This window comes from Beta vulgaris, chromosome 7 (genome assembly GCF_026745355.1).
Source record: "Beta vulgaris subsp. vulgaris cultivar EL10 chromosome 7, EL10.2, whole genome shotgun sequence".
NCBI classification, from domain to species: Eukaryota; Viridiplantae; Streptophyta; class Magnoliopsida; order Caryophyllales; family Amaranthaceae; genus Beta; species Beta vulgaris.
The window spans coordinates 56,836,776-56,851,314 of NC_079208.1; the positions used below are offsets into that span (position 1 = coordinate 56,836,776).

Consider the following 14,539-nt stretch of genomic DNA (forward strand, 5'->3'; position numbering starts at 1 on the left):
CATTCGGTACATGACATGTAGGTTGTTGGCCCAACTTTAATTGATACTTTCGCTTTTCCTTTGTCCAAAGAGGTTTTGAATTTTAAGTATTGGGCCTCTTCACATTTGGTGACATGTAGCTCATTGGCCCAACTCCAATAGGACACTTTCCTAATATTTCTTTTGGACGACTTTCAAAGAATGAAAGAATCTCAAGATTGTGGATATGATTTGCACACAAGTGACACAATCCTAGTTTAGTTTTTGCTTTTGAATTTTTTTCACAATACTTTAGATAAAAATTATCACTTCAACCCCTTTTAAAGTGTGAAAAAGCTGATACAAATAGATTGGAAAAAAAAATGAAAGTAAAAAAAAAAAGTATCTCTATTATATAAGTGACTAGTGGAAGATTTGATGTCCACTTTCTTTCTGAGTTATACAATTAATCAACAAAAAAATATAACTTCTCCAGTTTACTGTTTTTTTTTCTCATAACGAACTTTATGAACAATTTTTCGTACATATAGTTATGCAATTCAACTTTTTATGAACTTTGTGAACAAGTTATCTTATATATTATTACGCAATATAATTTTTTATATGTTTTAACATGCATGGCATGTATATACCAAATTCTTTTGGTAAAACTGTTGCATGTATGAAATACAATCCTTTTACAACCCAAAAAAATAGAAAAAATCTCATATATAATGAAAAAAGTTTCTTTTAAAATATTATAATTTATAGGGAAAAAAAATAGTTGTACCATGTGTGATCTATACTAATATATTAAAATGTGTACATTATAAAAATGCATGATATAAGATTTGATCCATAACGTCACGTTTATATACTAAAGTCTTAACAACTAAATAGTGTTACAATTTCAATATAAAATACTAATAAATGAAAATTATGATTACCCAATGACATCGCATCAGCCTAAAAATTAGGGTTTGTTCTCCCCAACTTATTTTCAATTTAGTTCAGTTTACTTTTACTCTCACATGTAACTATTCATCTCGATTCACTTCAACTACTTTATGTCGAACAGAACATGAGAACATACCTAGTGTGGTTTTTAATTTGACCATATAATATAGCCTATAGGGCATAGGCATATACCCGCGCTTGGTGCAGCAAATTTCCGTTAAGAAATGATACTCCTGAAAATAACGACTAGCCGCGAGAATCCTTCATCTCATCTCTTTCAATCCACGTGTCACAAGGCTAACCATTTACCACAATCAACCACAATCAAAGAATCTTCCAAATAAAAACAAAAATTAATTTTAAAAAATCAGTGAAGAAAAATTTGCGAAACACTCAAAAAAAAAAAAAACAGTGAGTTTTTCCAGTTTCCGGCGCTCCGATGAACGCCGAAACGTTTCTCATCACAAACTCACTTTCTCTCTCCTCTTCTTTAACGTCTCCGAAGCTTCCAGAATCGAAATTTCGCCGGAGAAATAATTTCCGGTTTTTATGGCCGGAAATTCACCGACCTCCGTCGAAACTCCGAGTTTACGCAGAATTGCGAAAGGTTTCGGAGATAAGGAGAAGTTTGGGAAAAGTTTGGGCAAATGTGAAGCCGAAACCTTTTGAAGTTTCTGCTGAGTCAAGTGGAACTGACGCGTTAAACGACGGCGTATTGGAGGAGAAATGGTGGGAGGAGTTTCCTAAACGATGGATTATTGTGATTTTGTGTTTCTCTTCTTTTCTTCTATGTAACATGGATCGAGTAAGTTGAAGTATTATTTTATTTCCGCTTTTTTGGTCTTTTTTTATTTTTATTATGTTTACTGCTGATTATTTATTTATGTCATAAATTGATATTTGTTTTCTCCTAATTTTTGCTATATGATTATTTATTTCTTTTCACTTGAACTCATATGAACTGTAATTAAATCTGGTAGGAACCAATCAGCATTGATTGCACCTTATGCTTATGCCGTATGCGTGACCTATGTTGCTCAGATATGGATTGAGTGTTTACTTGGATACAGGACGGGTGTCCAAGTGTTCGACTCGGCTCTCTTGTAAAAAAAAAAAAAGACAAGTTTTTAATTCAAAATGAAGTATCCAATTGAAGTGTCGTGCGGGACACAATACGACACAATAGTCGGTTTTTGAGGTAGATGAAGGTGTCGGAGTAAAGTACCTGACTATAAAAGTCATCATTAGCCTGAAACTTGTTTATAAAACCATTTTTTTCCCAATGTTTATGTCATGATCTTTTAGACTTATTTTCAGTCATGTTTCTCTCAGTTCACTTCAATTCAGATTCTCTCCGTCTAAAAGAATGGGCCTAATTAATCTTAGTGAGCAAATAAAGATTTGCATAATTAGGTATATATGGGCTTTTTTTAGGGGTAAAATTTTGTTTAAGTTTGACTAGCATTAACTTAATGAACAATTTTTTTTGATCCATATGAGCCACGAATGTAGTATAAAGTACAAAAAGGGAGGGGGAGATTCGAACCTGTGACCTATATTGTTCAGAGCACCTCGACTTAATGAACTGTTAATTGGTCAACTACTAGTGTTGGGGGTACTTTTTTTCATGTCCCTAAAACTACAATTTAATGCACTATGTATGGTACTATGGTGTACTACTATCTTCATGAGGTATTCCAAATGTTGAAGAAGGCTTTTTGATGTAATCAGAGTAGCATTTTATGATGCACAGTCAGTATTTGAGTAATTTGTGTTAGTATGAGTAACTTTAAACACATGTTGATTGGCAGGTGAATATGAGCATTGCAATACTTCCTATGTCAGCGGAGTATGGTTGGAATCTAACCACTGTTGGTTTGATACAGTCTTCTTTCTTCTGGGGTTATCTTCTTACACAGGTAATCTTTCCCATTTTCTACGAATTCTGGGTGTTGGCCTCTTGTTTAAGCTGTGTTTTCTGTCTATTATTTCACCCTTTTCATATTAGTTGGAACATTTGCTCTTCAGAGATGAAACTTTAAGTACTTTCGACCATATTTTTCTTTGGTAATACATATATAAAAAGTATTGTCATGTGGGATTGTAGCAAAATCATTTTATTATGAATCATCTAAATTAATAAATTTATATACTCATGCTTTATCGAAAAAGAGCGATGGTCAAGTTGTCTGAGCTGTGAAAAATCAAGGGTGCAACTATTGTGAAATGGAGGAAGTATATCTTACACAATTAGAGACTTTCTATTTGTAGCTTATCTGTTTATATATCTATCTCAGGTACATTTTGAAACTAAGATGAGGAAAACAACAAGTGCTCTAGTTTTGTAGATTTTGTTTCTGAATAGATGGCTAAATTATGTACAGGTAGCAGGGGGTATATGGGCAGACACTATTGGTGGCAAGACAGTACTCGGGTTTGCTGTAGTTTGGTGGTCTATTGCTACAGCTCTTACTCCTGTCGCTGCAAAGCTAGGATTGCCTTTCTTACTAGTCGTTCGTGCTTTCATGGGCATTGGCGAGGTTGGCACCTTATGTAATCATTGTTGATGTTCAGATTACATAATTTTCTTTCATGTTTTGACATGTTATGTTATGTTACTTCTGTTATTTGCCAGGGTGTTGCCATGCCTGCCATGAATAATATGCTTTCAAAATGGGTTCCCGTTTCAGAGAGAAGTCGATCATTAGCACTAGTGTACAGTGGAATGTACCTTGGATCTGTCACAGGCTTAGCATTTTCACCATATCTGATACATACTTTTGGTTGGCCTTCAGTTTTTTACTCCTTCGGTTCTCTAGGAACTGTTTGGTTTGCAGCGTGGCAGAGTAAGGTAATTGATTAGCTTTTTACTTCATGGCATTTATCCTCTCTTAATTATCAAAATTATGGAAGGATTATCATTCGTAATTTACACCACAATATGTACAACTAGGCATGTAATTCTCCGCTTGAAGATCCAGACTTGCGGCCTGCTGAGAAGAAGTTGATTCTGGGCAGCAGCAGCGTATCTAAAGTGTCAATTAAGAACATACCATGGGGAGAGATCTTGTCAAAACGACCTGTTTGGGCGCTAATCGTGTGTCACTTCTGTCATAATTGGGGAACTTTTATTATACTTACATGGATGCCAACATACTATCACCAGGTGCGACGCTTGTTTTCTACTGTGTTTGTTTAGCATATTGCTCTAATACCATGATAGAGTATGATTGAATTCCTCAACTGGGTTAAGTTGTATTTCACAATGGTTAAGTGTACACGAACACAACTAAGCAGACGTTAACATATTTACTGTTCATATGGACTAAGATCTGTCCAACGTTCTACATGTGTCTCTATGAACTAACTCGAGAAATAATCTGGAACTTTTATAGCGTATAAGACATCCATTTTTGGTAGATCTGCAAACTTTAATGTGGAATGCAGGCAGTATCTGTTGGGAGTTTTAGGTTCGATTACTTTTCCTGCTTAAGACTCCTCCTCCCCCCATGTGTACATATGCCCTTCTTAATGACCCTTGCCAAGGTGGGAGCTTTGTAGAGGTCTTACAGCTAATGTTATCATTATTCTAGCTAATGTATTCCTCCCAACCAAGAACAGTCTAAAGTTTCTTGTGCTATCAATAATCAAGGCTGAAGAGGAGTCATCTGCTCGATGACTTCTTAGTTTATTTGTTCTCATGGTGTCCCCCATAGATTGGTTCAATAATTCTATGTCATTTGGACAATCTATCCTCAACCTTCTACATTGATATAGACATTTCCACTCTTGGACACATGACCGGGTCCTAGTAACACTGGATAATATGCACTATGTTTCTGATGGGCGTGTCCAACATTTCTAGTCAGAAGAGTTTCTTCTACCAGAAAAGACAGTTGTAATTAGTGTGCCATTAGCGTGACATTGTTGTGTACTACAGGTGTCCTCTTTATTATTTTAATGGACAATCTTATGGTTTAGTATTTTTCAGAATGGATTTCACAACAATTACCAGAAGTGTGATTTTTTCCCCCTCCTTCATAACGTGTTGCTCAACAGGTGTTGAAATTTAATCTTACAGACTCTGGAATGCTCTGTGTTCTGCCTTGGCTTACAATGGCAATATCTGCAAATTTCGGCGGTTGGATTGCAGACACACTTGTGAGTAAAGGCTATTCTGTGACAACTGTTCGTAAGGTAAATTTGTTATACTTGCAACTATTAGCTGCTGCTTGATTGAGTTTATTTTCTAGTCCTCTTGATAGTCACTGATCGAAGTTACATTGTTTCCTAATTCCAGTAACTGTAATTTATATCAAATTTGTTCGCAGATTATGCAAACAGTTGGTTTCCTTGGACCTGCTTTTTTCTTAACTCAGTTGAGCCATGTTAACTCACCTGCAATGGCTGTTCTCTGCATGGCCTGCAGCCAGGTTTGTCTTCTTTTCTTTTTCTTTTCATGAGACGATATTTGGATACAGTTGGCTATCAGAAAACGAGAACATGATTAATGTATGCGATATCTTATATGCTAAAAGCTGATCATAACCAGGGAACTGACGCATTCTCACAATCTGGTCTATATTCGAATCATCAAGACATAGCCCCTCGGTACTCTGTAAGTAGTTATAACTCAGTTTCTCTTCTCCTCCTTTTGATAGGCTCCTAATTAGCTCTGCTATCATTGAGAAAGCAATATGCACAAACTTACTCTGCTTTACTGATGATTTAACTGTTTTCTAAATCATCAAATCTAGTCTATATTTGCATATAAACATATCCTGTTTCATCCTTTGTCTTGAACTATCTATCCTCAGGGAATCTTGTTAGGCCTTTCAAATACAGCTGGAGTGCTAGCGGGTGTCCTTGGAACAGCAGCTACCGGCTATATTTTGCAACACGGTTTGTTCTCATAACCTATTATTGAAGTTGTGTTATGATCTTCATTAGTGTGGGTGTCTGAACTATAAGTCTATAAGGCGTACCAATTAGGGTTTGAGATGCCATGATGAATATAGACCTCATTAAAGTGAGCTTTGACCACTCTAGTGCGGTACTATTGATCAAAAGTGCTTTGTGGATCGAGCTAATTGCCAATGTTATGAATTATGGTAAGACACGACCACATGGGTATGACCGTATGAGTCTCCAGTACATGTGCATATCCAAGGGAATGCTAAATAATTCAGCCACAGAACAGCCTAAGATTGGACATGAGTGCCAGGACACAACATTCATGAAACATATTCCTGATTTTAGATGACCTTTTGCATGAGCCTATAGGTACTTATATAGACAGACATTTCAAGTTAATTGACATGTTTGCTAGGTTTTGTTGGAATCCTGATTTCAAGATTCAAGTCCAGTTTTTAGCGCATGAAGTATATATCGCATAATCTTCTCGTATCCTTCCTGATGTTTTTACTTTCCGATCTAGTATTTGTGGTTTTTGATAATTGAAGTGTCAATATAAGGATTACATACCCGTAGTCAGAAATATTGAGTGTCCGACTGGGTCTTCCATACACATAGCCAACATAGGCTTGGACTCTTTAATTCTCCTGAAGTACTTTTACCGAATCAGGAATATAATAGTCTATTTTAATATATAGACCGTCTGACACGAATACTCGAGCTCGAGTTTAACATAGGTTAAAGTCATAGATACAAGAGCTTGTCTCGAGGTTTACAGTGCGTATGTGACATGCATCATATACCAGAATGCATGATCAAATCATGTACAGCTTGATCATGTACAACTTTCTAATCTTTGTAATTATGATTCTCAGGTTCTTGGGACAATGTTTTCGAGGTTTCAGTTGGGCTATACTTGGTTGGAACTGTTATCTGGAACCTCTTTTCAACAGGTGAAAAGATCTTGGATTAACCCTTCTATACTTGATTTTACTTCTGCAAGGCCAGAGGCAGATTTTTTCAAGAAAATGCTAGTCCAAGATACCCAAAGAAATATCATCAAAATATAAAATCAAGAAGCTCGTCCTTAATCCTGATCCTCGGCTGTAAAGCGAATGGATGGGTGATTGACATGAAGCTTAATGGAGCTTTTGGCGTTTGAATTAGTACAAATGAGAACATCTTATTCACTATATATACTAGCATATCTCTCGAAGGTCCGTCACAGCGTCACTGGCCACATTATTAGTCTTGCAGAAATCTTTACACAAATTGTGCAACTACATGTAATCAAGAGTATATCTTAGTCTTAGAACTCGCCAATGACAGGATACATGTTGGGCGATTGTTGTCATTGTTGTTGTATACTTGTATATATCAACTGAATAACATTTGTTTTGTATATGGAATTAGTGAATCACCAGGGGGTTGAACTCCCTTAAAGTTATGTCACTAGACGAATTAATCTTGCAAAAACTCTGCACAATTTGCACCTCGATCTTCTTATTGACACAACTACTCTACCTAAAAGTATATCTTATAATTAGTGTTGATAATCGTGGCGACGACACAACAAAACAACTACAGTCTGTACAAAACACGAAGTTATTAAAAGAAACATGAAACCGATACGATGCAAACACTAACTAAACTTGGACATAATCTGATTTCTATCGTGTATTGCATTTTAGATGTATTATTATATGAATAGTTGGTTCGGATTTGACATGAAACCAAATACAAATAAGAACCAGTTACTCGAATAGCCAATAACTATATGGTGGTGACTGGTGGACGGGTTGGTTGTGTATAACTAGAGACGTCTTAGACAATTTCGAGATCTTGTGCTAGGTATTAGACACGGGACCTATAAGGATATGAAATGAATCCATAATTTCATATTATTAATAATTAATTTAAATTTTTTATTAAAAATAGTTGAAAAAATGATATACCTTTTTAAATACTTCAATGTTATTTCATTTTTAGCAAGGAAATACCTTAGATTTAACATAATAATAAAGAATTATCAAATATTAAACTAAAATAAGCGTTATGAAATATTAAAAAAAAGTATATATAGATAAGGGGTAAAAATTTTAGATTATTAAATGTATTTTCCTTCTAAACTCATAGAACCTAATAAGTAATTTACCAACTGAGGTTGGTGTGAGTGGTTAAAGGGCTCTCGCTCCTTAGCCAAGGTCTCGGGTTCGAGCCTTGGGTATGAAAAAAATCCCAACTGGGAGGGATGCTGCCCTTTGAGGTTCCCATATAAACTCCCGCACGAGATTAGTCCACTCGTCGAAGGCGATGGGAAACTCCTCGTAGTAGGACCAAAAAACAAGTAATATAAAGGATAATTTGTCAAAAGGGACCTTAGAATTTTTTGTTTTTGCGAGAAGGGACCTTAAAAAAAAAGTTGGCATTTAAAGGCCAAATAGCAAAAAATATTGTGACGAAGGACCTTACCACCGGTTTCCGACGTTGACCAATCTTTTCAGTCATTGACTTGCCTCAATTTCTAAATGCACTCCCAATCTAATTTTTCCCTCTTTTTTTGCCCTACTTTGACAAATTTTTCCCTCCTAATTTCCCTTACTTATATCTGCTTCTTTGTACCCCAAATACCATTGCTCTGCTACGCTGCTTTGCTCTGCTACGCTGCTTTGCTCTGCTTTTCCTCCTTCTTGCTCTGCTACACTGCTTCTTGCTCTGCTTTTTCCCATTTTCGAACAGTTTTGTGTTAGTGCCCGAAAAGATTGGTCAACGTCGAAAACCGGTGGTAAGGTCCTTTGTCACAATATTTTTTGTTGTTTGGCCTTTAAATGCCAACTTTTTTTTTAAAGGTCCCTTCTCGCAAAAACAAAAAATTCTAAGGTCCCTTTTGACAAATTATCCTAATATAAAATATAAATAGAGTCTCTTAACATTGGAGACTCTAAGCGATCGCTCACTCTGCTCATATGTCAGAGACCGCTGTCTGTATCACAATAGAATCGAAATTCATTTGTTTATGGCATTATCTTTTCCTGAAGGCGGTTGAGTACTTAAGTTGTACCTAGTAGCTACCCAAAAGAGTGATTAGATTGGACAATTAGAGTCAATGATTTGGTTAGAAAATGAAAAAGTGACATTTGCTTTTTTTTTGGGGAGTGGCTTTTCATTTAACGCAAGTTATCAATTTTTATTCCATGGAATGATGCAGGAAAAATTGGTTGGGCCATAAAATATGACTTGTGAGGTTGGACTTGTCATATGACCTTGGTCTACAAGTCTACAACTAATATTTCCTCTGCCAGGAAAAAAGAATTTCAGTGTATCTTTGAAGCTGCTAGTTAGGCGTTTTAGTTGCGGAATTTTGAGAACTTAAATCATATTCTATCAGTTGGTTACACTATTATTAAGTGGTACAAAGTTGTTAAATACATAAGTGGAAGTAGTTCAGACTTAATCTAAGCCTAAAATCGTGTTGGGATATGTTAAGTTACTTTGCCAATCAGCTAATATCTTGCTAATTTTGCGATTACTCATAAAGTTTGGGATTTTCACATATCTGTTTATTTTATTAGTAAGATTTATGATTTAAACAAAAGTACTACATAATCAATCTTTATTTTCATAAATTGACGCGTTTATATAAGAGTTTTTACGTTACACTTTAATAGCTTTATGAACTCGTTTTTGTGAATGTATAATTTTCCTTGTGTAGATCTTACGATTGTTTGTTTATCGAGTCCGACATGAAGATGCACACGAAGTTGACGTTCTTATAAAGTACTGAAAAAAATCATGAAGTGTTAGAAGTATAATAATATGCACTTAATTCTCATAGATAGAGACACACATTACACTCATAAGACATGTACACAAGTGAATTACTTAAAACAACAATAAATCAATCAGCTTTTTGTAGCCTTAAAGCAACAACAAATTTTAGATGCAAAACCAAACATCATATCAAGCACATTTTTGTATTAGAAGAATGAACGAAACAACAATATCACAAATGAAAGCATTTGTAGTAAACTATAAAACATACACGTATATAAATTGAAATAAAAACAAAAACCAAAATGCATATATAGTTTTATGAGTTTAACAAATTAAACTTCTTTCAATTTCTTTAAACACTTGAAAAGACGAAAATACCCCGAACCAATCTTTCTCATGCACATGCAGCAACACCACCATTAAGCTCTCTAGGCTCCACAAAAACCTTAAGTCCATTCTTCATAAACAAAGTCAACGACATCTTTTGTTCAACCCGGTGACCGGGAACCGCCAGTAGCCTGTAACGAAGCAACACAGCTGAAGCCACTGACTTCATCTGCAAGTAAGCCAAATCTTTCCCCAAACAAGTCCTAGGGCCCGCATTAAATGCAACAAATTTATACCCATCTTTCGGCGGGTCAAATCTATACCCGCCTCCAGACTCAGATTCAGACCCAGATCCGCTTAACCACCTTTCAGGTCTAAATTCCATGCAATCTTCACCCCACACAGTTTTCATCCTTCCTACAGAATAAATTGAGTACGTCACTGTGGACCCCGCAGGAACAAAAGTCCCATCTGGCAAAACGTCGTCGTTTACGACGTACTTAAAATCTTCTGGTACAGAAGGGTATAATCGTAAAGTCTCAGCTAATGCTGCTTTAAGATAAACAAGTTTATCAGCTTCATCAAACTCAAGTGGGTCCCTTACCCACTTAGCTGGATCATCGCCACGTGTCTGTTTTAGAACCGTTGATATTTCATCAACGATTTTTGCTTCAATTTCGGGGTGGTTCATTACTAACCAAAAAAACCAACTAAGAGCAACTGATGACGTGTCACGTCCAGCTAGGACGAAATTCAAAGCGATGCGTTTTAATACATCATCAGCAAATGCATTGCCGTTTTGATCTTTCTTGTTTATAAACCTTGATAATAAATCATCAGAAGGGTTTTCTTTTCTTGCGTTAAGTGCACTTGACATGTACTCTTCTACAACTTGTAAACTCTTCTGTAATCTCTTTTCAGCTCCTACTTGAAATGTCTTTTTTAACCTCCATAAAAACCCCGGGTATAGTAGCCTTTGAAGGGTAGATTCGGTAGCGGAGTCGAAAGCGGATGCAAACGGGTTATCGGGTAGATCCGGTGACAAAGTCATCGGGTCTTTCCCAAAAGTCAACCCACAAATATTATCAAAAGTTAGTCTAAGAAGCAAGTCTTGTAAATCAACCGGTTTTTTTTCATTTTCAGCGGTTTCTAGAATCTTCCAAAGTCGGGTTCGGATAGTCCGGTTTACCCATCGGTTCATAGCTTGACGTAGGGTTCTTGTAGTAAACTCAAGTGCTGCGGTTTTACGTTGTAAAAGCCAAGTTTCACCGTCGCTGTTAAAAATTCCTTGACCTAGTAAATCATGAAAAGCAGCTTGCCATTGTGGGCCCTTAGGGTAATTATCAAAACGTGTACGTAAAATATGCTCTATATTTTTTGGATGGCACGTAACTGTGTAAAACCCTTGCTTGAATGCCAAGAAAGGTATGGCAATCGTGCATGTTTGGTATGTAGCCGTCCCACCGGTTCGCCGGAGGTTTCCGGCGATCCAATCGTGGATTCGGTGTTGGTTATTGAATAAATATGGCAGACTCCCCACCACAGGCCACAGGTTTGGACCTGTACTGAGACGACGAGATAGGTGAGAGAACCATAGCATGTAGGCCGTGATCACGGCCGCCATGCCTAGGAAAATTTGTATGGAGTCCATGTTTTTATGTAGGGTTTGTGATATATGTGACTATGTGAGTTTTTGGTGCTAATAAGTGTGTTATTGAGTTATGGTTTTGGTTGATTTAGTGTTTGTTTGAAAGAAGGGATTAAAGAGAGGAGAGTTAGAGTGATGTTGTGATGTTGTGAGGTGAGTGAGAGAAATAATAATGAAAGGGTTTTAATATATAAGATGGTAGAAGTTGTGAAAAGTATATTTAGGAAGAGTTGTTGAGAATTTTTATGTAGATTGAGTTTTGGGGTTAGTAAGAGAATTACATTTGCATGGATCTAGTAGTAGTGTACAAGTTTTGCGGTCATGGTATGTACGTACGGTGATTCTGTGAAACTGCTAGTTGTACATTGGTACACGACAGGAAATAGACAAAGTAGATAACTTAAAAATGGATTGAGTAAACGAACCATGAAAATAAGATCTTAATAAGTATGCACTTACTTAATTATACTGATTAGTTGCATGCAGCTGACTATATTCCTGACAATAATAATTGTAGCTAATTAATTAATCATCTCTAGAACGATACACTTTAATTTGCTGTGGGCTGATATTGTCATGCAAAAGTATTTTGTAAAAGGACTTTGAGATCTTTATTTGAAAATTCGAATCCATCTTGCTTATATTATAATATTTTAATTATGTCTTTCTATGGATCACTAAAATAATAATACATTAATACCGCCTTCAACTCGGATGATTAATCTATGAAACCTTAAAGATAATTGAGCTTGTAAATGATTTTTTTTTTTAAAAAAGGAAAAAGCTATATGTAGCCCTAAAGACTGTATATAATAAGCTAAAAATGAAAATAAGTTGCATTAATTGATCATTTATTACATTGATTGATGTAAAATTTTTCCATAAATTCACAATTTATTTCATTTTAAATCTTTTATTATTATTATGTATTTTAGAATGAAAAATTAAAAATGGTTTGTCATAGTTATAATAATAACCAATAAAAAATAGGCACGTAAATTTTGGTTGATCAATAATGTTATCCGTGATAGAAATGGTGTATATCAATGATGTGTATGAGATGTTGGTTCATGTTTCCATTTTCCGTGTCATGATATATGATTCTTGTTCTTGGGAGTTTACGAGCTTTCGGCCCTGTTTGGTGATTAGAGTTTAGAGTTTAGAGTTTAGAGGTCAGAGTTTAGAGTTTGTGGTTAGATGATTACTTTTTTGTTCAGAGGATTTGACTGCTGATTTAAATAATTGTTGTGTAAAGGTGTTTGGTAACACTTAGCTGATTGTTTAGAGTTTTGTACTTTTTAGAGCATGTAAAATGACATTTATGGACATATGTATTTTTTTAAAACAAATTTTAGTAGTAATTATATGGACAAAATAGTCATTTATTTTTTCTCTCTCCAAAACTCTCATGAAAAAGCTCTTCTACCCAACTTTTTCAAAAGAGAGTTTTGATTAGAGTTTTCGGTACAAAACTCTCTTTAGTCCTCTCTCTCACCAAACACCCAAATTAGAGTTTTTATTGGTCAAAACTCTAAACTCTCTCCAAACCTCTAAACTCTCTCTAAAACTCTCTCCCCCAAACACCCCCTTCTAGTTGCATGTTCTAGCTTATGAATTCTAATTCATTAGCAAAATAAAAATTAAATTAAATGGCCGGAAGACATGATTTTAGTTTGCCGGCCCACTAACAATTGTCTCCAAGACTCCTTCACACTAGCAATTTTCCACTAATTGTGATCAATGAATTAATGTTCATATATCAATGTCTTCTTACCTTTTCATATGTATCAATCTCATATTACCACTAGCTTAACATAATTTAAAAAGAATTTAAAAAGAATTGAGTAAAATTTGGAATTACTCTCTATCATCTATTACTTTACTATTAAATATTCAAATACCTGAGATTTGATCACCATCAATGATATCTATACAAATATATTAAAAGCCATGCGAAAAAAGAAACTGTGCCACGTGGCGCTTTTCCTATGGAGTTTTAGTTCATGTAATCCATGTACAATAAAAAAAAATTAAGAAATTGCATAGTATAGGATTTGATTTTGAGACCTCAAGTACATATACTAAACTTGTAACCACTAGGCTAAGTTGTATTTAGTGTTATTATCATAAAATATTATATTAATAAATGAAATATTTTCTTATCCGGGACATAGCCCGAACCTAATAACTAGTTGTCATAGCTAATACTTGTCTTCTATTAGCTTATTTTACACACTTCTCTTAAGTCATATGAAATGATCCCATACACTTCCTACTATTGATTATTGAATCTGTTTTATTACGATCTTATGGATTAGACTTTTTGATTTAAAATAGAAAATTGTTTTAGCTGGATATATTAAAATCTAGATATCGATCAATCTCTGATCTCTAATTAATTTATAATAATATCAAAAGAATTTTTCTGTCAATTTATAATATCAACTCGTATATATCTATACTTATATATTAAAAAGCATTATTACATCAATTTACCCTTCCTCGTGGCATTAAACTTTTGAACATTGTGCTTCTATTAGGAAATTAATAATGAACATGATCCATCAATCTGATCACTCTAGTCGTCTTATATTTCAAAATAAAATATCATATAGTTAGGTTTATATCTCCTTTGAAGCATGCACTCCTTTAAATGGTATGAAGAGAGAATTATAGTTTTATTTTCTTAATTTATATATTATTCTATCAACATACATATATACATTAGGCTTTTTATTTCCAATCAAAAACTAAAAAAAAAAAAACAATCTTCTAATGTTTAGTAATTACTTATCACCTTGCTAAATAAAGAACATATATATACCATACGGGTCATTGTTTGTGTCATTCACTAATTATTACTCCATCCATTTCCCCTCAAAAAAAAAAATTACTCCATCCATTTTATTTTAATCTACACACTTACATTTTTCACGCATGTCAATACAAAACTTTAAGGAC

The 14,539-nt window shown here is 34.8% G+C and overlaps 2 protein-coding genes across 2 annotated transcripts; one reads left to right on the forward strand and one right to left on the reverse strand.

Annotated features, from left to right (window-relative positions):
* The first annotated feature begins 1,281 nt into the window (after positions 1 to 1,281).
* On the forward strand, positions 1,282 to 7,276 carry LOC125491541 (sodium-dependent phosphate transport protein 1, chloroplastic-like). The gene is made up of 10 exons (XM_010687293.4): positions 1,282 to 1,720; positions 2,727 to 2,834; positions 3,300 to 3,455; positions 3,551 to 3,766; positions 3,869 to 4,081; positions 4,975 to 5,112; positions 5,247 to 5,348; positions 5,468 to 5,533; positions 5,733 to 5,817; positions 6,705 to 7,276. Exons 1-10 carry the CDS (start codon positions 1,355 to 1,357, stop codon positions 6,800 to 6,802), a joined length of 1,548 nt encoding a protein of 515 aa, XP_010685595.2. The 5' UTR covers positions 1,282 to 1,354; the 3' UTR covers positions 6,803 to 7,276.
* Positions 7,277 to 9,784: 2,508 nt separating this feature from the next.
* On the reverse strand, positions 9,785 to 11,745 carry LOC104899987 (cytochrome P450 86A1). The gene has a single exon (XM_010687294.3). The coding sequence runs from the start codon at positions 11,579 to 11,581 to the stop codon at positions 9,998 to 10,000; it is 1,584 nt and encodes a 527-aa protein (XP_010685596.2). The 5' UTR covers positions 11,582 to 11,745; the 3' UTR covers positions 9,785 to 9,997.
* Between the last annotated feature and the right edge of the window lie 2,794 nt (positions 11,746 to 14,539).